The sequence below is a fragment of the Staurois parvus genome, unplaced genomic scaffold, assembly GCF_062004578.1.
Source record: "Staurois parvus isolate SC_StPar_1 unplaced genomic scaffold, SC_StPar_1.0 ptg000458l, whole genome shotgun sequence".
NCBI lineage: Eukaryota > Metazoa > Chordata > Amphibia > Anura > Ranidae > Staurois > Staurois parvus.
In genome coordinates this window covers 1,446,306-1,469,511 of record NW_028318254.1, presented here as the reverse complement: position 1 = coordinate 1,469,511, position 23,206 = coordinate 1,446,306, and the positions used below count along the sequence as shown (strand labels likewise).

General features: G+C 43.3%; 1 protein-coding gene across 1 annotated transcript in view; it reads left to right on the top strand.

Annotated features, from left to right (window-relative positions):
• Positions 1–19,967, top strand: part of LOC149452860 (opioid-binding protein/cell adhesion molecule homolog) — a 472,779-nt gene extending 452,812 nt beyond the window's left edge. The window contains exons 5-8 of the mRNA XM_089688893.1: positions 11,974–12,108; positions 13,347–13,467; positions 17,521–17,672; positions 18,364–19,967. Coding sequence (XP_089545019.1) covers positions 11,974–12,108; positions 13,347–13,467; positions 17,521–17,672; positions 18,364–18,461 — 506 coding nt within the window. The 3' untranslated portion in view covers positions 18,462–19,967. The remainder of the gene's footprint in view (positions 1–11,973; positions 12,109–13,346; positions 13,468–17,520; positions 17,673–18,363) is intronic.
• The last annotated feature ends 3,239 nt before the right edge of the window (positions 19,968–23,206 follow it).

The window sequence follows — 23,206 nt, the reverse complement described above, 5'->3', positions numbered from 1 at the left end:
TCCTGTGTGTGTTACACCCTCCTGATCTCTGCACTCTGTGCATTATACCCTTGTGTCCTCTGTCCCGTGTGTGTTACACCCTCCTGATCTCTGCTTTCTGTGCATTATACCCTTGTGACCTCTGTCCCGTGTGTGTTACACCCTCCTAATCTCTGCTCTCTGTGCATTATACCCTTGTGACCTCTGTCCTGTGTGTGTTACACCCTCATGATCTCTGCTTTCTGTGCATTGTACCCTTGTGTCCTCTGTCCTGTGTGTGTTACACCCTCCTGACCTCTGTTCTCTGCGCATTATACCCTTGTGACCTCTGTCCTGTGTGTGTTACACCCTCCTGATCTCTGTTCTTTGTGCATTATACTCTCTGATCTCTGCGCTGTGTGTGTTACACCCTCCTGACCTCTGCACTCTACATTACAAACTTCTGACCCCTGCACACTGTACTTTATACCCTCCTGACCTCTGCAATCTGTGTTTTCCCCTCCTGACCTCTGCACTCTGTACCTTATACCCTACTGATCTTTGCACCATATATATGACCATTCACCACCACGCACCAAGTGCGCTGCATTATTTCTAATGTTCATGCAGCTCAGCTGTTGCAAAGCATGTTAAAAATGGGGCATTATTTTTAGGGTGGCTACAAATTGGGGTGTGGTTTTGTGGTTTAAATGCAGGTGTGCACAGTAGGTGTTCTTGGGTTTCATTCTGAAAATCTGGTAACCGTAGTCCAACAACAACACACTAAATTGAGATTGAGATAAAGCTGCATCGGGAAATGGCCAGTGCAGTGGATTTAGTTACCTTCATGATATCCAAATCTGACAGACATCAGTTCAGAGACCATAGAAGTGACTGAATACATACAAAGTGAATTTGAATACATTTTTCAGTGCAGCACCCTAAGGATCTTTGCACACAGGCAGCATATGGGTGTATGTAAAGCAGAAAGCGTTCTATTTTTGTATTCGCCTGTACGTTGTACTTGTGTTTATCCTAGCACCGCTGTATACCTGAGTACAGCAGCACACAGCTGTTCATGTGTATAGAAGGCTCTACACTGCAACAGTGCTGCCTTGACAGGGGAAAGTCGCTTGCATTTAGATTGAGCGGGTCAGCATCCTTGTGTGCAAGGAACCAAACAATTCCATCTTTTAGGTCATGTTTTCTAACTGGACACCAGCGTGAGCCGCCCCCAGACTGGCTGATTATTATCACAGAATGTCTAAATCTTTCCCTGTTTGTATTCCACGTATATATGAGCATCTTTGGTCTCAAACTGGATGCCATGAGCAGTTTAGACATCACACCAAATCAATACACAGAATTGACCCTTGGGGAATGTTCCTGCTCTGTGCATCCTTGATATGCTACATATGGTACTAAGATGAGATCAGGTGAGATTTGATGTGCTAAGGTTGCTATTTGGTCTCTGCCTTGCCTTAATGTGGTTGTAAGCCCTTACATATACCCAGTGAAGTGACTGGCCTCCTCTAATACACAGAGATTAAACAAATCCTCATACATAGGTTTTACCTGTTTATCTGCAGTCTTCTCTAATAGCCATTCAGAGTGCAGAATTTATACACCTTGACTGAGCTGTCAGAAAAATGAGGGCAGAGAGCTAAAATTACATTCTGCAGATCTCAGTGAGGAGAGCTTTGAGAGCTGATTGGAAGGAAGAGACCCCCCGCCCTTCACACACCGCACAGGAACAGAGCTGAAGCTGTCAATCAGCTGGAACTCCCTCCCGTGTCACCATTTATTCACTTGGTGTCTGGAAAACTTGTCAGAAGTGATTCATGCTGATAGCAGAGAAACAAAGCAGCAGACAGAAATAACATTTAGTGTTCTTATTTGAGAGAAGTACACAATATAGAACAGTGGTTCTCAACCTGTGGGTCGCGACCCCTTTGGGGGTCAAACGACCCTTTCACAGGGGTCCCCTAAGACCACCAGAAAACACATATTTCTGATGTGTAAAGAGCAGCTACTGTGTAGAAAGCAGCTGCTGTGTTGAAAGCAGCTACTCTGTTAAAAGCAGCTACTGTGTTGAAAGCAGCAGTATTGGAGGTAAAACGACACTCATGAATTATAATTACTGGGTAAATAATTTTATGGTTGGGGGTCACCACAACATGAGGAACTGTATTAAAGGGTCACGGCATTAGGAAGGTTGAGAACCACTGATATAGAGGGATATGCTTTCCTCATATTTCATGTCTGAGGTTTACAGCCACTTTTAGATGTGAGTGCAGCTCTGCATAGTGGCAGGGTAGCGCCCCTTTTTGGTGGCTCAGCTGGAGGCATAAAGCTATAATGGGCTTTTTTTTCTGATGTGAATTGGTGTGAAGATTCTTCTTCCGTTCCCCAGGTGGTCTGTTTTAATTGGAGCATAATATTTAATCTTGGTAATTATAACAAGCAGCTTCACAGCAAGGTCAGCTAACGAGGGACACAGGGGATGCTAGGATTGTTATTACCATGAAGGCACATCAACAACATTTTCACATTACCCCCATCCTTCCTCCTTCGTTATAATATGTGTTGGCATGTCTTATTCCTCCAACACCTCCAAAGGGGCATCTCTGTAGTATAACTTATGTATCCTCACCGAGGACCCCGGAGTGATGAATCCAGAGGAGATGTGTGCCCAGACTGGAAGTGACACAAAGAACATATATTGATTTTGTACACATGCAGGTGTCGCCGTAAGCTTCCTATTCTATCTTCTCTTGGCTGCTTAATTAGCTCTTCTAAGCGCTCCTCACATTTAAATAAAAGTCTCATTTTACCCAACCTAAGAAGGACATGAACATTTGCATATTAAGTGTAAGAACTAATTAAAACTCTACACATTTCTATTTCCACATTCCTATCTTGGTAAGTTCCCCTGAGCTGCTGGCATTGCACAGCCTGTCCCCATTCTGTCACTTGCTGAAGTCACAGAGAGAGGAGGGGAGGCAGCCAGACATGGGGTAAAAGTTTGAGGGGACAGAAGAACCTGGAACTCTAGTGACATAATAAGCGCAGGGAGAGCAAGGAACAGGATAAATGGAGAGTTTGTTAATGAATACAATCAGTGACAGTGGCACTGGCTGCTTCCAGGCTCAGGGCTGAAATGAAGGGGAAGATTCAACGTCCTATAAATTCAGCACCAGTGACAGGGTACGATACCCCCTGCATTCCCCCCCTCGTGGAATCAAGATGCTATTTATATGCAGATAATGGTAGAGGGATGTATTCCCAGCTCAGCACTTCACGGGAGCTGTGACTCACCACAGAGCGCCAACTATACTGTGAAACCTTCGCCTGCCATCTTCAATGCATTATTTACAGAGATGGAGGCTGTATGATGCCGGAATAGCACAGCACGGCTTGCAGATGTTCTGTCAGCCTGTCTGCGCCGGGCATGGCTCAGTGCAATAGGCTGGCAGGAGCCGGACCAAGGAGATTTATCAGATGGTTGGACAAGTCTAGTGCTGCGTAGGTGTCTCATGTCTTGACTGTAAGTCAAGAATAGATCCTTCCAGTTCTGTCATTCACCCGACAGAAGGAGATTTTCACATGAACTAAGGAATGATTGACTGATCTCCCATTAAAACACTAAGCATCAGCCTACAGAAATCCTCCACAGGCTTCACCTGTTTGCTGCCACATGTAATCCAGATCACAGATACAAAACCTTTCTATTTGGCACCCTAAGTCTAAGCGTGGGGCTCTGACTGACAGATCGTTCAGTATTTTGCTTTCCAGCAGATGAATGGGTGTGTCAATATATTAGGGAGAACATTTGGGGTCCTGACTCACAGCTTGTAATGGCAGGGTGAGATTAGAACTGTTCAACCATATAATACATGAATTCTGTACTGATTTTAGCCGCTTGATTGTGATTTCCTTTGTACTGAGACTGCCACACACTTCTTTATTAGGTCTGACCAGAAGCAGAATACTTACTAAACTCTCTCAATGGTCAGCCCTAAGTGCTCTGTTTGAATATTTACATATCTACGTAGCTAGTCAAATGGAAGAAAGGCACAAGTCCATCTAGTTCAACTAATAGAAAAATAAATAAATAGAAACAATGGAAAATCTCCATATACAGAATTCTGTACTCTCAGTTGATCCAGAGTAAGGCAAAAAACCCTATAAAGCATGGTCGAATTAGCTCCAACAGGGGAAAATAAATACTATCCTGATCCCCAATAGGGAATTGTGTAATGATTATTATTATGTTAGGGCTCACTTGTGCACATAGTATGTTGAATGTTGTTAGAGGGTTGCTAGAAGCCTGGGTGTGAGTGAGAGGGTTACTTCAGGTTAAGCTGGAGGGCTCTACAGGTCAGTCCTCTGGTACCTTCCCTTGCTCTAGAAGCTTGGAGAGGCTTCTAGAAGCAGTAGGCAGAGGTGAGTAGGGGCTGATCTGCATATTTATGGGAGTCTGACTAATCCCAGGCAGGAGGCTTGGCAGTGTGACAAACTGGCCCATATGACAGAGCCTGTTCAGCAGGAGAGCCAGGTGGAAGATGGATGTCTGAGGAGCTGCTGTGTAGCCTGGGAGGGGGCCTCAGAGAAGAGGAGTTCTGCCTCCAGGATAGAGGTTGGAGGAAGGAGGAAAGCTGAAGGAGGGAGCTCCAATGTCCTGTAGTCCCCCGGGGAAGGGCAGCCTGCATAGCTTGGAGAGGAACCAGTCCACCTAGAAGGCCTGAAAGCAGTTCTATCCACAGCTGCAGGACAAGGACAGTGTGAGTACCCCTATACCCCCAGGGCCTATAAGGGAGAAGTCTGCTAGATGTAAGTTCTTAGCAAGTCTTCAGGGGACAGTTTATTGCCTACCCTATCCCTTGTCCTGGAATCAGATACTGTAGCCAGGTGGGATGGTATTTTGTTCACAAAGGGGACTCAGAGCTCCTGTAAGTTGTCACTTTGCTGAAAATTCACATCTGGAACACGGAATCCCTAGGAGAGGATTACACTGCTAAAGACTGTTGTGGTTCAGACTGGAATGCAGTCAAATATCTGTAATTTTTGCAGTACGATAGAGAAGGAATCCAACCTCATTTCGTTGTTCTTCAGTCAAGTTAGGCATCCCATAACCCCTTTACCTAATCCAAGTTGAATTCCCTAATAAATCCCTAGTAAATGCAGGAAATAAAGGGGACCCAAAACCAGCAGCTCTCAAGGGGGTAGCGCTATATTATTATTATTATTATTATGGATTTATATAGCACCAACAGTTTGTACAGTGCTTTAAAAAGTATAGGGAATCAGTAGAGTTACAGTACAAGAGTAACCCTGCTTTTGAGAGATTACAGTCTTAAAGTGATTGTAAAGCTTTCTTAAAAAAAAAAATAAAAATAAAAGACAGGAAAAAAAACACATTGTATACTTACCTGCTCTGTGGTTCTGCACAGAACAGCCCCAATCCTCCTTTTCTGGGGTCCTCTCCTGGTGTTCCTGGCTCCTCCTCTCTTCTGGATGCCCCCATAGGAAACCACTTCCTATGGGGGCACTTGCGCATGCTTGATCCCGGGCTGTTGGCGTCTGTTCAGACACACAAACTTGCACAGCGTTCGATCAAGATCAGGCTCAGGTAAGTATTTAGGGGAGAAGGGTTGGGGGCATGCTACTATTAAAAGGTTTTTACCATAAAGTGTTACTAAAACCACAACAGTAAAATCAGTCTGTATATGCAGTAAAGCATTCTTGTTATACTAACTGTGGAACCTGAGGGGTTAATCCTCTGCATTGTGTAAAAACGCTTTTTGATTCCAACTTCTCTGATCCTCCCCTTCTTCATGTGTCCCCCTCTTAACTCTTGATAAGACATATTGTGTGGAGTCATCTGCCCATGCTCAGCTTGGTGTATTTTGGTAGAGAGTTTTTGTTTTTTTCTCTTGGGAGAGTGCATGTGATCAGCACAGGGCCAATCAGCACTGTCCAGACAGAAGTCAGGGGTTCTGCATCCTCCCAGAGCAGAAAGAAAACTCCTCCTACAAGCTTTAACCAGTGCTCTGCTGAACACTGATAGAAGTCACAAGACTGCTATAACTGCTGATGAGAAAAGGTATTTAACAGTTTATATTTACTAAAATAATTGCATTTCCATGTTCTGTGTACTGTGGGAGACCAGATATAGTGGATGCAGGGTCCTGGGTTTAGTAACACCTTAATGCAGAGAATAATTACCTTAAAGTAGAGAGATGAGCTAAATAGGGTGTTCACCTGCCGAAGCGAACTTCTGGCTGCTGCCGGAAGTTATTTAATTATTGGCGGTAGTAATACAAATGACCAGTTCTCACTGTATGGGTCACCAGGGCCTGTGCTTCCACTAGGCAGTTGCCTAGGGCGCACTAGCACCTAGGGGCGCTTGGGCACAGCAAAGGCCACCACTTTCTCTGTGTGGCCTATGGACCTCTTGTATGAATTCTTCATTTCTCTCCTCATACACAGGGAATGATGGTATCTTTACTCTGCACAATTGTCTCATAGCCTGTCCACACACATGACCATGTAGTATATATATATACATATATATATATATATATATAACAGTATTCCATGTAGCAGTGAAGTGTCGGCTCCCTCTAGGATGGGAAGTGAGGATATTAGCCCAGGTCCCTAGGTGGTCAGCAGTCTCTGATTGGAGGATTGGTCCATACATCTCCGGTACACACACTGGCACACATGATCCTCCAGCTGTAACAGGGAGTTGGCTAGTGACCGAATGGGGTGTGTCCAGCACTGGCTTTGCCTTCTTTTACACAGCTGGAGACAATCAATAGACAGGGGTGTGCACTGGTTGCAGGGTTAACCCTTTGTGAGTAGGATGATCGGGGCCCGATGTGTATGAGAGGGAAGTGGTGTAGTGCTGGTTAGGTCCTGTCCTCACTGAGAGCTGCAGCCTGGACTCCGCACCCTGGCAGGAGTCATCAGAGGTGAGCCGAGCCTAGGAGGATGACGGGTCATGGAGGTGACAGGAGGAGGATGGGGGCGGACAATATCATGTGGGACGCCGCCACGCCATGAATAATTCTTCAGCTGAGGAGAGGGGCGGCGGAGGGGGAGGAAGAAAGGACAGAGAAAGATGCTGGGTGTCTGGGGCCAGTGTAGCAGCATTCAGCAGTGTTCCTCTCAGTCCCTTACTGCAAGCCGGTTGGCGGCTGCTGATCACTGTGGATTTTTGTAACTCTGTCTCTTTTTTTGTTTTTGTTTCTCTGATTGGTTAATATAGTTAATATATATTTGGTTAATATATATTTTGTCTTTAATATTGGTGCTGGTGGCATCTTATGACACTTAATTTTGCAAATTAAAAGACATTTAGCAATTTCATGTTTTGTTGATTTAATATTTTCTGCTGTTTTTAAAATGTTTTATTTATTTATTTGTTTGTTTATTTATTTATTTGGCCGGGGGAAGGGGGGGGGAGGCGCAAGTGGCTGGTCTTTTCTAGGGCGCAAAACAGTCTAGCACCGGCCCTGTGGGTCGCAAGTGTATTTGGTTACTAGGACACAAGCAACCGCCTGCCTCCTAGAAAACAAGGACACTGTTTATTTACTACATAATTTTTAGTCACCCCACCCAGACCCCTACGTCCATCGGGCCAGGGATGTGGGAAGAGAGCCTTGTCCTCATCAACACAGGGACAAGGTGTTCTGCCAAAGGGGTCCCCTGGCCTGGTATGGTTCGGAGGGGGGGGGGGCACACACTTGCAACGCCTTTCCTTTGTCCTTTGTTAGTGCTATTTGGCTCCTGCCCGGCTGCACACACCAGTTCTGTCGGTGGAGGGCCTCCCATTAGGTTGTATATCACTTGCCTAGCTACATCTTTCCTATCAATTGTAGCCTTTCTGAGCTGCAAAAGGAGGGAAGCAGGCAAACCTGTAGATTCTCTTTTCCTCTCTAGTCCATAGATCCACCTTTTCCTCCCCAGTTTATAGACCGTCTTTTTCTCTCCTGCCCATTGATCCATATGATATTCTCCTCCCAGAGGTCACCTATACTCCCCAACTCATAGATCCATTTTAGATCTTTTTACCCATCGATCCTTTTTTCCTCTTCTGCCCAGAGATCAAAATTATATCCTCCCCCATAGGTTTTCTGTACTCCCCAGCTCATAGATCCATTTTATATCCTCCTCAGTGCTCATATTATAGATCCACCATATCTCCTCCCCCATAGGTCACCTGTGTTAGCTAGCTCATAGATCTTTTTAAATCCTCTTACCCATATATTCCTTTTTCCTCTTCTGCCCATAGATCTTAATTATATCCTCCCCCATAGGTCACCTGTACTCCCCAGCAGATACAGTCAGGTCCATAAATATTGGGACATCGACACAATTCTAACATTTTTGGCTCTATACACCACCACAATGGATTTAAAATGAAACGAACAAGATGTGCTTTAATTGCAGACTGTCAGCTTTAATTTGAGGGTATTTACATCCAAATCAGGTGAACGGTGTAGGAATTACAACAGTTTGCATATGTGCCTCCCAATTGTTAAGGGACCAAAAGTAATGGGACAGAATAATAATCATAAATCAAACTTTCACTTTTTAATACTTGGTTGCAAATCCTTTGCAGTCAATTGCAACCTGATGTCTGGAACGCATAGACATCACCAGACGCTGGGTTTCATCCCTGGTGATGCTCTGCCAGGCCTCTACTGCAACTGTCTTCAGTTCCTGCTTGTTCTTGGGGCATTTTCCCTTCAGTTTTGTCTTCAGCAAGTGAAATACATGCTCAATCGGATTCAGGTCAGGTGATTGACTTGGCCATTGCATAACATTCCACTTTCCCTTAAAAAACTCTTTGGTTGCTTTTGCAGTATGCTTTTGGTCATTGTCCATCTGCACTGTCAAGCGGCGTCCAGTGAGTTCTGAAGCATTTGGCTGAATATGAGCAGATAATATTGCCCGAAACACTTCAGAATTCAACCTGCTGCTTTTGTCAGCAGTCACATCATCAATAAATACAAGAGAACCAGTTCCATTGGCAGCCATACATGCCCACGCCATGACACTACCACCACCATGCTTCACTGATGAGGTGGTATGCTTAGGATCATGAGCAGTTTCTTTTCTTCTCCATACTCTTCTCTTCCCATCACTCTGGTACAAGTTGATCTTGGTCTCATCTGTCCATAGGATGTTGTTCCAGAACTGTGATGTTGTTTGGCGAGTTTGCCTTCCTGTTTTTGAGGCTCACCAGTTGTTTTCCGTGGTCTTTTGGGCCTTTTGGTGTTGCTGAGCTCACCGGTGCGTTCCTTCTTTTTAAGAATGTTCCAAACAGTTGTTTTGGCCACGCCTAATGTTTTTGCTATCTCTCTGATTGGTTTGTTTTGTTTTTTCAGCCTAATGATGGCTTGCTTCACTGATAGTGACAGCTCTTTGGATCTCATCTTGAGAATTGACAGCAACAGATTCCAAATGCAAATAGCACACATGAAATTAACTCTGGACCTTTTATCTGCTCATTGTAATTGGGATATTGAGGGAATAACACACACCTGGCCATGGAACAGCTGAGAAGCCAATTGTCCCATTACCTTTGGTCCCTTAACAAGTGGGAGGCACAAATGCAAAGTGTTGTAATTCCTACACCGTTCACCCGATTTGAATGTAAATACCCTTAAAATTAAAGCTGAGAGTCTGCAGTTAAAGCACATCTTTTTTGTTTCATTTCAAATCCATTGTGGTGGTGTATAGAGCCAAAAATGTTAGAATTGTGTCGATGTCCCAATATTTATGGACCTGACTGTAAATCCATTTTATATCCTCTTTCCCGTAGATCTTCTTTTTCTCTCTCACCAAAGCCATGTCATATTCTCCCACCCATATGTCAGCTATCTGGTGATTAGAAAATAGCTGGGTGTTGTGGGTTTTTGTGATCAATAGCAGGACATTGCACGTAATACACAATCATTATCAATCACAGGATACATCAGCAGGGATCAGGCCATAGTGATTGGTCCTCAGAGTCTACTTTCTACTTTAGTGGCTCATAACAATGAACATTGCTGCAAATTACCTGCTTGAATATACATGCAATTTTTCTAGTTTTAGAGAAGGGAATTGTTAAATATTCTCTAGGTTTTTTTTTTATTTCCTGCTGCCTGTGCTTGGCAGATACTGTATTCCTTTATTTTCTGTCCTGGAAAAGCAAGAGGAAGTTAGATTAAGTCTCTTCACACTAAGAATATTTTTTTAGACAGTTGTCACTGGAACAGTTGTTCTGATTAGAAGAGTTCCCCTCAACTCCTGTAGCAGTAACAACTGTTAAACTAAGAGTTCCATCACTCCATCAACAAGGAAAACAAACTTTTTAGAACTTGAGATACTTTAAAGCTGCTGTATTATTTCCCATAATGCCATGCTATTGGAAGTCTGGCACTGTGCTGTGTAATCACACGCAGAGCCGGTGCTAGACTATATTGCGCCTTAGGCAAGACCAGCTACTTGCGCCCTCCCCCCCCCCCCCAAAAAAAAAAAAAAATAATCAATGAATTAATTAAACATTTAAAAAAAAATTGTAGAAAATATTAAATCAACAAAACATGAAACTAATACATTTCTTTTAATTTGCAAAATTAAGTGCCATAAGATGCCACCAGCACCAATATTAAAGACAAAATATATATTAACCAAATATAAATTAACTATATTAACCAATCAGACAGAGAAACAAAACAAAAAAAGAGACAGAGTTACAAAAATCCACAGTGATCAGCAGCCACCAACTGGCTTGCAGTAAGAGACTGAGTCTGAGAGGAACACTGCTGAATGCTGCTAAACTGGCCCCAGACACCCGGTGTCTTCCTCTGTCTTTTCTTCCTCCCCCTCTGCCATCCTTCCCCTCAGCTGAAGGATCATTTATGACGTGGCGGCTTCCCACACAATCAGTCAGCATCCTCTCCCCTCACCCTGACCATTGTCTGCCCCCTCCTCCTCCTGTCACCTCCATGACCCACCATCCTCCTAGGCTCGGATCACCTCTGATGGCTCCTGAGGGGTGCGGAGTCCAGGCTGCGGCTCTCAGGGAGGACAGGCAGCCTCCCAGCACTACACCGCTTCCCTCTCATACACTTCGCACCCCGATCATCCTGCTCACAAAGGGTTAACCCTGCAACTAGAGAACACCCCCGTCTATTGATTGGCTCCAGTTGTGTAGAAGAAGGCGGAGCCAGTGCTTCGGTCACTAGCTGAATCCTTGTTACAGCTGGAGGATTGTGTGTGCCAGTGTGTGTACCGGAGATGTATGGACCAATCCTCCAATCAGAGACTGCTGACCACCCGAGGTCCTGGGCTAATGTCATCACTTCCCATCCTAGGGGGGGCCGACACTTCACTGCTACATGGAACACTGCTTATATACTATATATATATATATGTACTGTATATACTAAATGGTCATGTGTGTGGACAGGCTGTGAGACAATTGTGCAGTAAAGATACCATCATTCCCAGTGTATAAGGAGAGGGGGACTCTGCAGAGAAATGAAGAATTCATGCAAGAGGTCCATAGGCCACACAGAGAGTGGTGGCCTGTTACAGGCCTTGATCACACTATTATCCTGCCAGAAGATAACGCTGCTGTACCATCACTACCACTTCTGCAGTTTTCCCATAATGTCGTGTACAGGAGACATTTATTAGGTACACCAATATTTTGGTTCCTCAGCTTAAAGTCACCATCCTCTCTTGGTTGCCCATTCTCTGTTTCCAGATTTTGTGTACCATGAGTGAAAAATGCCTTCACTTCTGACCACAGGAAATGCTGCAGAGGAGGTAAAACACTGGAGTCTGCAGGAGGACATTATGGTTAATGACAGGGTAGGATGGAAAAGCTGGTGTTTACATCTGCAAGATCATTGGCTTCATCCAACCTGGTATTCTCAGTGAAGCCATGTGCTCATCCGTAGGGTCCTGTATGTGCTTTTCATATGACTGTTGTCTCTTCTCCTCCTACAGCTCGTGGATTTGTCGGTGATGATGAGTATCTGGAGATTATAGGGATCACCAGGGAGCAGTCAGGACTATATGAATGCAGCGCTGCCAATGAGGTGTCCACACCTGATGTCCGCAGAGTCAGAATCACAGTCAACTGTGAGTGACATCTTCTTCTTTTGCTATTATAGCAAAGACGTACATGAAAGAGGCTGAGAAATGTCTGACAGTGTATATCTGTGCCTAGCAATTTATTGTCATCTAAAAAAAAAAAATAATTCACAGAGGACTCTAAAACCCAAGAGGTAGAATCCATATATACATCATATACCAGCAAAGACCATCTACAAGGCATGACACATACAAGCATGTGCACTACAGTACTATATGTTAGCAGGCGCAGTCTATACTGTATGTGTGTGTTGATATCATCCCCTATGCCCTTCAGCACAGAGGGCTCTTTGAGAGGGGTAGGAGATAACATTGCAGCTTATATATGATATTAGCCCAAATATGTGCAATTCACTTGGTTAGTGATGGCATAGGGATCTTAAAAAGACACTTCCCCAGAGTTCCCTGAGCACTTAAAACAATGCCAACGGTAGAAAACCAGAAGAGGGGGTGTGCTGTCTTCTCTAGGATTCTACCACTGGAGGAGGCTCTGTGTGGGACTTCTTCAGACACCCCTTGGGCCTGGAAGGTAAATATTAGTAAAGCACCCATTTATTTTTAAAACTGTTTAGTGTGTTTATTAAAATTTCATATTCATACCCACACACATTTGTTAATTTGTTAGTGGTCTGAAAAAACCCTAAACCCAGTTTACCAGGCAGTGGCCACCCACCTACCCTCCCAATACCTATCAGCATGGTTGGGAGCTTGCCCTTTTTTTATAAGAAACCTCTTTGAAAGCAGCCCCCAGTGCAGAAATGCATGTGGGCTGGTATCAACATTGTAAGGGGGGAACAGCAGGATTGCTGCTTTTTTTGCTATGGTGATAAGGCGGATAACAGGCTCATTAGCTCTGAGAGGGGGGCACTTTCTTATTTTTTTTTACATTGTAAACAGGTCCAACATGCTCTATAAGCAAGCATTTCATTTTCTATTGAAAAAAAAATGATTTGACTCCTCAACCAGGCACATTTTATTTAGAAACCGGTTGATGGAATGTCAGGTGACTGCACAGGCAAGTAAAATTTGTCTGAATAGGGTGAGTGTTACCGTAATGGCCTTCCCCTTTTGAAAAACAAATGTTGTTGAAAGTGAAGCAAAGTATTTTTTCACTGGGGAAAATGGTGGGTGAATGTTATGGAAGTCTTCCTAATTAAATCTTTGATAACCATGCCACATAATTATATAATCAATATGACTTTATGATTTGTGTGTCCATTTCATAGACCCTCCATACATTTCTGATGCCAGAAACACGGGAGCGTCTGTTGGACAAAAAGGCATTTTGCGCTGCTCCGCCCTGGCCGTTCCACTGGCTGAATTCCAGTGGTATAAGGAAGACACTCGGTGAGTCTGTGAGAATTCGGTATAAACTTTGTGAAATCTTATAATCCTTATTCTTAATTGGGGAAATGATGTGTGCTAGCAATACATTACAGGAACATCTGTAGATGAAGATTATAATTGGCTTTGACAATTGGAGATTAGTTAGGTTTTGTGCTATGAGTAGCCAGAAGAGCTGCCTTAAGCACTTCAGCAGGAGACAAAGGGCATAGAGAGGGCAGGACCTGCAATCTATGATGAAGAAGTAGTTCACCACTCATGGGTGGGGCACTCTTTGATTTTTTTGCCTTTGGTGCTAAAGGACCAGCCCTGTCCATTGCTATGTAAGATTGGATCTGAGGTGATATGTTAAAGAGGACCATGTGTGCAGATGTGACGCAGGACTCTGCTAGGACCTGAAGCAGAAGCATAGGGGATAGGGTGGGTCACCCCAGGACTTAGTCAATGGCTACAATGAGGGACAAAAAGAACTTTGGGCAGCAGTCACCTCTTATGTCTCATCACACAAGGAGGAAATGGATCCCAAACACCCAGAGTAACACAGACTTCTCCAGATCCATGTTCAGCTACACGGTGCAAGATCCTTTAAGCCAGCTAGGCAGCACTGTAGGTAAATTATTGAGCTGGTCATAGACTTCTCTTTCTGCGCTGGTTCCAGTACACTCTGTACAATGTCCTAAGCTTTCATGAATTCTGTCCAAGAGAGTCACCATGCCTCTGCATGAAAACCAGCCTTCATCTTATTTTGCCACACCCAGGTCCTCTTCCTGGGTCTTGATCTCGGCACAGCTTCCCCCATTGACAGGCAGGACAACTTCCAGGACCACTTCAGGCAGGCCTATTTCCTAGTCCAGGGCACATGGTAGACCCCACACAGGCTATTGGCCTAACAGGATAGATTACTCCAGCAACACCTCCCCAGGCCAGATCACAAGCATATCCTTCCGAGCATGCACCAGTTGTAAAAAAAAAACTCCTATTAATTGGCTGAAGGAAATATAATTATTCATATCTCAGTCTTACTGTGGAATCTCACACTAATGTCAAAGGTACCATTGACACCTACTGGCCGAAGAAAGAAACAACAGCTCCACTGAGTTTAGGGGAAACCAAGTGCCAAAATAAACTACAAATTCAGCTTTGGCTGACTACCACCAAGCATAGCTAAATTTAGGTGGTAGCCCCTCTTTAAGACAGGGTGCTACATGTCATTCTCTCCTCAAACACAATAAAGGTAAAAAATATCTAAATGTGAGAGTGGAAGGGGGAGAAGGCAGGGACAGGGAAGGTCCACTTTATTGCTGCTCTTTGGGCGTAAATCATTTTCTGAAGCTGTGTGACCACATCTCTGATTATAGAAGATTTCCTGGTCACACTATGCTGCTGAACTCCATTAAAATGGCCAAATATGCTGCATTCTCATTGAAGCTTGTCTATTCCATGGGTGGAACTGCTCATATAGACCAATGTAGGAAGAAGTGCTTCTTTACACTGTGGCACCAACAAAAAGCAGATCCAAAGGCAGCAAGTCTATGGGCTATGCACTCTTCTATAATCTAATATAAGGAGATAGAAGATCGATCAGAACATTTGGTGTAATTTGCTCTGGCCCTTCAGCTGAGAGTGAAAGACTGACAGAGGAGTGCTCCCTCCTCTGGAATGTGATGGAACAAGAGAAGCTTATAAATAGACGGCATCGCTGTTTATTTTTGGTCTCAGAATTGAATTCTTATCCAAGTACATTTCATAGTAATTTATAAAATATTAGCATCTTTAGTTTCTTTATTCATCTCTGATGCCAAATGAAGAACAGATGTTTCCAGTAGTGTGACTCTGATGTATGTAAAGTAGGCAGGCTCCCTGCTGCAGCATGCTGGGGGTTATCATGTACTAGATATATAACATCAGTAATACGATTATAGATTTATAACGTCTTTTGCACAGTATGTAATCAGCTACACATATGGTAATACGGAGGACTCATTACCTTGTAAAGATTAGCACATACGAATACCAGAAGCAGTTCTCGCTTGTGTTCCTGGAAAATGGCTGCAATGGAGATGCGTTCCCAATATATTTTCATTGGCTTGTGTAGGGGAACTATAGTTATGTGTGCAAAAAAACACAATAAACACTTCTTTATACCACCCAGTTCAGAAATTAAAGACTGCTTTTCAAAGCCTTCAAAACTGCTTGATGAGTCCCAGTGTATACCAACGTCCAGGTGTCTTTGGAGGGTATAACTAAAACTGCATGATGCAAAATCTGGAGCAGCTCTGAATAGAAACCCATCAGCTTCCAGATTTTATTGTCAAAGCTTAACAAGCTGAAGTTAGAAACTGATTGGTTACCATGCACAGCTGCACCAGTTTTAGTAAATCTCCCCCTTTGCCTCTGTTCCATAGTTTCAGCATACAGAACCTCAGAAACATTTCCATTATTATGAGATGTTGATGGGCAGAAGAGTGATGCCAGCCCTTTAGTGTGATGGTTATTTGGGAGGTAGTCAGACTTTGAAGCCTTTCCTGATAGAAACATGGAGTCTGCCACTGCGGACCTCTCCATCCTTAGAATGTTAATTACCTGGGTGTCTTGCTGACCCTCTGCTTTTACTAAACTAGAATGGGTATACAGACAAGGACATGTGACCTTTTAACATTATCCCTGTTCCAGGTTAATGATTCAGAAAGTATTGTGAGCCTTGAGGGTGCATACTGTGTTGCAGTTAGGTTACAGAAACAGGCTGAAGTGTAAGGACCTTTCATCTGTCGATACTTCACAGTTGATTGAGCTGGGAAAATTGAAAAAAAAGAACACTCACAAACATTGCAGTGAAATCACCTGAAAGTAGATATAAATCCAATCACTAAAATCTCTTTTAATGTTAATGTCATCCAGGTTCAATACTTTTAATTTGCAGCTTCCAATAATATAATCTCTGGTGATCCTGCAATGACGGTCCTTGTTCAAGCACTTCTTGTTAAAGGGTGGCAGTGTTCTGGCCCTGTCTCTAGACTGTGCTTCAGGGTTCACACTCTGCAACATGGGCTTCTGATGGAGACTACAAATGCCAACACACATTATGTAGGCATCATCCACTGGTGTCACCATCACTTCCAAAACTGACATGTGGCTGGCCTCTTCTCATATCTGTAATAAAATTGAATTGGTAATATTCATTCATCAGGATATATGGCGGTTTACATATTTGTGGTGTCCTAGGTCACACAATCACCCTTCAGAAGCTGTTGGCTGTACACAAGACATGGTTGTGTTTTTGGATCCAAGAGGGCTCATATCTACCCTGCTCATGTTAAAATGTAGATCTGATTATGCCACACCGAGGAACACACTGCCCTACCTGTGTCCAGGAAACTCTACCCATTATACTGGTGTAATGTCTGCCACCCTTTTATCTTTGGTCTTCCAACAATTCTAGTCTTGATGATGCCACACTAAGAATCCAACACATTGCCCTGCCCCTTGTCCAAGAGACTTTGCACATTATACAAGTGAAATGCCTGCCACCTTTCTATCCACCTTCTTCCAACAATTCTAGTCCTGATGATGCCACACTGAGCATCCAACACATTGCCCTGCTCCTGTTCAGCAGACGCTGCCCATTATACAAGTGAAATGTCTTCCAACCCTCCATCAGTGGCCTTTCAACACGTCTAGATCCAATGATGCTGTGCTAAGCGTTGGACACGATGCCCGGCCCCTTGTCCAGGAGATTCTGGAGAAATAATATAAACAAATAGTTTGAAACAGACAGATTATTACTATAGAGGCAGGATAGAACCTGCACAGCATTTCAGGAAGAGGAACTGCAGAAGTTGAAGGTTTTGCATGACTTGATAGTGACAGTAGGGAATCTGGCTACATCTTTCATGTCAATGAATCTTAGCATGCTGTGTCTGGTAACATGCGCACATCTCCAAGAAAGAAAAACTGACAAGTGATTTTTATTCAAATAGATTCTCTGCCAGAGCAAATGAATGTGTTCTGTATTCCTAGGAGACTTGAATTGTGATGAAATTTGCTTATATTCTACAGGTTATCTAACAACCTAGGTGGAGTAAGGATCGATAACAAAGATCACATGTCCGTTCTGACCTTCTTCAATGTATCTGAAAAGGATTATGGGAATTATACTTGTGTGGCATCAAATAAGCTGGGCAACAGCAACGCCAGTGTCATCTTATATGGTATGACGATAAGAAGAGCATCTGTGTTGCCTGTAGTGACTAATCAATTGTTAGCTTTGATTGCCTCTTGCACTGGATCAATGTGTTCTGGGCTCTAGTTGGTTAGTATGAGCAACTCTGCTGGTGTCTCCTGCTGAGAAGGGCAGCCATAGTAACAATCCACACTAGCCGCACGTCACAAGGCTGAACACTTAAGCTTTCTATCACCTACATATATTAGAGACCCTGTCACCATCCCGAGAGGAGAGAGATGTAAGCTGAACACAAATCACTTCTGTCTGTGTAGTCAATCAGATTTCAGACTTTGATTCAATTTCTGCTATACCCTGCATCCAGGTGGCAACAAATATTTCACACTCTTTAATAAGTCAGAGTCCTTTTGATTGACTAGCACATCCCCAAGATTAATAAAGCATATTTCTTAACTGCATCTACTAAAGGTGGGTACAATTTAAATATATACATTAAAAACAACAGGTTGCTATTTTAGATCCTCTCAATGTGTTTCAACTCTTACGGGGTCTTTGCTTCATCTAGTCCATCCTGTTGAAGCATTCTGCTGTATCGCGTCTGGTTGTCGTCTTGCAAATCTGTAAATGTTTTTTCCACAAGCAGCTTTAAAGATCCCAGATTAATGTAAACTATTTTCACTAGCTATCACTGATGAATAATGAACACTTTCTCTTGGCAGGACCGGGAGCTGTGCACAACACAAGCAGCTCTACCTCAGCTGCCTTGGCCATCATTTGCCTCTGGTTCTCCATCCTCTACTCCCTCAGCAAGTTTTGATGAAGAAGGTGACTGTGGAGATGGGGGGAGGTTTGGGATACCTTGAAGCCATGTGGAGCACCCCTCTCCCCTTTCCCAGGAAAAGACTTCATAGATATTTTGGAGGACCTTGCTACCCTCATCCTCCCTCGGGCTTGTTATCCTGCTGAAAGAAATCTTTCTTTTCTACACACTGACAGCCCCTACAGGCACCTCAGATGTGGAATGAGAGCCCGGGGGAACAATGGGGCTGGTTTCTTGTGTTGGTGTCTATGTCAGTCCCTGTGTTATGCTCCATAGGTCTTTTCAGATAAGGCAGGATGAGGTGAATGGATGGCTGGCTACATGGACAGTGGTCTTCACTGCATCAGTGGAATGGAGATCTCCTTCACCTGCATCATTGGCTCCACAGATACATTATACTTTTCTGGACACTGCAAAGGAGCTGTACATATAGTGGACCTACAAGAAATACTCAGGCTCTAGGAACGAGTGGGCAGATATTTTTGTGAAATTGTGCTGAGCTTATTATCCATACTGATCACTTGCACAGACCAGACTGTCAAATGCAGAGTACGGATCTCTCCAGTGCAATAGGATTACATGATCTATAAGAACATCTGTACGTTCCAAAGATCACCAGTGTCCCATTGGGTCTTCAGAGGCCCTTTACTGATCAGTTTCCATTCAGTCTGCAGCTTTGTGGGTTCTGTCTAAGTATGTTAACGGTGGATGCCGTGAGGGAGCCCTCTGACTCTGACAACCCATATTGGATAAGATGGACACTGGCACACACCTGTTGTCAAGCACACATTTACCAGCAGTCTTGTGTAAAGACTGAAGGTGATTATATTATACATGAAAGGATGTGATGGCCAACTGGACTATCAGAGACTCCTATGGTTCAAGAACAGATGACTACATTTCTTTTACACAGTGTTATTTTGCCAAACTGGATCCCCAACTGTTAGTGTCATTATTGTGGGACCTTCAATGTCAGGATATTGTTTTGGAAACTCATTTCTGACAACTGTGGGCTGATAGCCAGCCTGTAACTGCCGATTGCAACCCCTGCTATAACAATCACCCTGCCCTAGAATCTTCAGTACTATCCATCCATTGTTATCATTTAAAAATTGTTTGTAAAATATTAATGAAGCAACAGAAAGCTGGAGAGCATTGCCTCTCTAGAGTGATGGCTGAAACATTCCCCTCTACAGTAACCTCCAGCAACTTCTCACCTACATCTGTACATCATTTCAGCCATAATATGTCCCACAGATTTGTCATAGACATCATTTTAGTAATAGTCTGATCTATTCAGGGGAGCACGCTTCAAATTTCATGACACAATGAAATTTTTGGGATGTATTTATTTGGCTTTCATTTAAATCTTAGAAGGGAAGAATGTTTAGTTAAGACACAGCCGGATCGCTGCATGTTCCACAGCGTTTGTACATTTTTTCTAGATGAGGACAGTCAGATGGTTGTAATCCTGTGATGTGTCAATAAAGTCTGATATTTGTACCTGCGATCTTTCTTCATGTTCTGCAAACTAATGAGCCACAACAATAAAAAAGGCATGAAGGTTGTACAACTGTTACTGTTACAGCACATAGTAAAAGCAGGTTGTACTTTGTGCATTTACAAACATTTCCATCCTTTTTTGAAACGTTCTACAGAACTGGCTAGAACTATCTTGTAGGGACGTTTTTTCCACATTTTCACAGCTCTTATTGTGAAGCCTTTCTGGAGGTTACATCTCTTTTCCTCCATAGAGTGCAACCTTGTAATTTTTATTTAACATGAACTTTTTATTTAACTTTGCGCCAAGTTTACTATATAGACCATTTATGTATTTACAGTATAAAAGGCGATCATATCCACTCTTAATTCATAGGGAATAAACAGAAGCGGAACATCACCCTAACATTGGAAGTTTTGTTTTATGCCCCCACCACCACATTTTGTTTATTAAAATTTTTTTTGGGGGGAGCAAGTACCTAGTTTTTATAGTTACCCGCTCCCACTTTCGCTGCCCCCCCCTTTACCCACAGCCTGCAGGGACACATCATAGGTCCCAGAAGACTGTGGGACCATTCACAAAGTACAGCTCAACTCTTCCGCCTTCCCACAGTGACCATGCCAGGGACCTGAAGACCGGCAAGGAACCAGCCCGAGTGAGGACAGTGCTGGATCCCTGGACAGGTAAGTGTCTGTTTATTAAAAGTCAGCAGCTACAGTATTTGTAGCTGTTGACTTTAAATTTTTACTTTCTAGATTGAAGATCTTCTTTAAGTTCAGCTAATCTTTCTTCACCGCTGAACTCCTCCATCAGTTTGGTTGTCCTTCTGTGCGCTCTCTCCAGTTCCACCATGTTTTTTTGTAAACTGGTGCCCAAAACTAAACTGTATGCTCCAAACGAGGTCTTACTAATGCTTTGTACAGGGACAGATTATATTTTATTCATATAAAATCTTATCCAAATCAAACTAGTTATTTTAAAGTTTAGGCTCTATTCACACCTACGCCTTTTTTTTAACTACACGCAAAAATATCACAAAAGAAATACATGACCCTTTCTTAAATTGTGCCTCACCAAAACTCAGTACAATTTTAGGTGTGCCTTAGTGAGGTGCAGTTGGTTGTTATTAAGAATCATTGACACCATTGTGTGTCTTCAAATGGATGCATGTTTTTGTACATAAATGTGAACCTAGCCTTTGTGAATTCCTTAAAAAATAAATCAAACATATATGTGGTAACCACTTGAAGACCACCCACCCGCAATGGACTGCAGACAGGCATATAGACGTACCTGTACGTAGCTGCTTGCGCCCCCCGCCTGCTCACTGATCACCATATTAATGTCACTGGTGATGCTAGTGGCAGTTAGTCAGTACCCCCCACATCAGTTATTATAAGTCACTGATCACTGCTATTAATATATACATAAAAAAAATAAAATTCCCGTATTAATACCATAGTTTATAGGCACTATAACTTTCACACAAACCAGTCAATATATACTTACTGGGATTATTGTCTGAAATACATGTAGCAGAATACATGTTGGCCAAAATGTATGAAGAAAGTTGATTTAAAAAAAAAAAAAATTATTGGATATTTTTTGTAGCAGAAAGTAAAAAACACAGCTTTTTTTAAAATTTTGAGTATTTTTTCAGTTACCAGTATATTGCAAAAAATAAAAAACCCAGTGGTGTTCTGCCAAAGGAAAGCTCTATTTGTATGAAAAAAAATGTACAAATTTCGGGTACAGTGTTGCATGACCACCCAATTACCAGTTAAATTAGTTTAGTGTAAATAGCAAAAATGGCCTAGTTATGAAGAGGGTAAAATTTTCCAGCTCAGGTGGTTAAAAAAGCATAAAGGCAGAAAATATACCCACTTTAATAACTAATTGAGATACATTGAAATATGTGGTCAATATTACAAAGTATGATAAACACTAGTTTTATTGATCAGAATAAAAAATGGAGGCTCCATGCACACTAGCGTTTTTTTAAGCTCCTATCAGCATTTTAGGAGAAGAAAAGAAATTGTTTTTGTAGATTTTTTTGGAGCATTTTTCCAGCAGAAAAAAATGCTAAACACTCCTACACAGTGCTAAATGCTACTAAAACGCTCCTAACAGCTTTTTTCTAGCTTTTTAATTTTTTCCTTTGCATGTACTGTAAAAACACTAATAAAATGCTAACGCTCCTAAATGCTTCTGAACACTTCTAAAATGCTACAAAAAATGCTATTACCAGCGTTTTTTATACAGCGTTTTTTCCAGCCTTTCTTGAGCTTAAAAAAAAAACGCTAGTGTGCATGGAGCCTGAAATATCAGTTTTGATCCCTTTAACCGCCTCCCGCCCGCCATATAGTACAATGAGGGGCGCAAGGCGGTTCTCTCGTTCTGGGAGGACGTCATATGACGTCCTTCCTTTCTCACCGCGAATGCGCGGCTTTGGGAGCGCGCTGCGATCGGCGGTGCGCTGTGTCACTCGGACACAGCGTATCACCAATCAACGAAAAGAGCCAAAGATGTCGACTCGGTCATGTGATCAGCTGTGTCCAATCACAGCTGATCACATGTAAACAGGGAAATGCCGGTTATCGGCATTTCTGTCCTCACGAGCTGTCACGCTGACAGCTCGAGAGGAGAGGAGAGCCGGTAATCGGCATTCCGCGGGGGGACATCTACACCAATTATCAGAGCACTGATGATCAGTGTGCCCTGATGATCAGTGTAGCCCCAGAAGTGCCACCTGTCAATGTCCATCAGTGCCATGTGTCAGTGCTCATCCATGCCACCTGCCAGTGCCCATCAGTGCCACATTTCAGTGCCTAACAGTGCACATCAAGACCATATCAGTATCCATCTGAGCTGCCTTTCAGTGTCACCCATCAGTGCCAGTCAGTGCCACCTATGAATGCCAGTCAGTGCCACCTATCAGTGCTGCCAATCAGTGCCAGTCAGTGCCGCCTATCAGTGTGCATCAGTGCCAGTCAGTGCTGCCTATCAGTGCCGCCTAACAGTGCCACCTAACAGTGCCAGTCAGTGCCGCCTATCAGTGCCAGTCAGTGCCGCCTATCAGTGCCAGTCTGTGCCGCCTATCAGTGCCACCTATCAGTGCCATATATGAGTGCTACCTTTCAGTGCCCTTCAGTGATGCCTGTCAATGCCCATCAGTGTCACCTACCAGTGTCTCCTCATCAGTGCCACCTATCAGTGTCCATCAGTGCAGCCTATCAGTGCC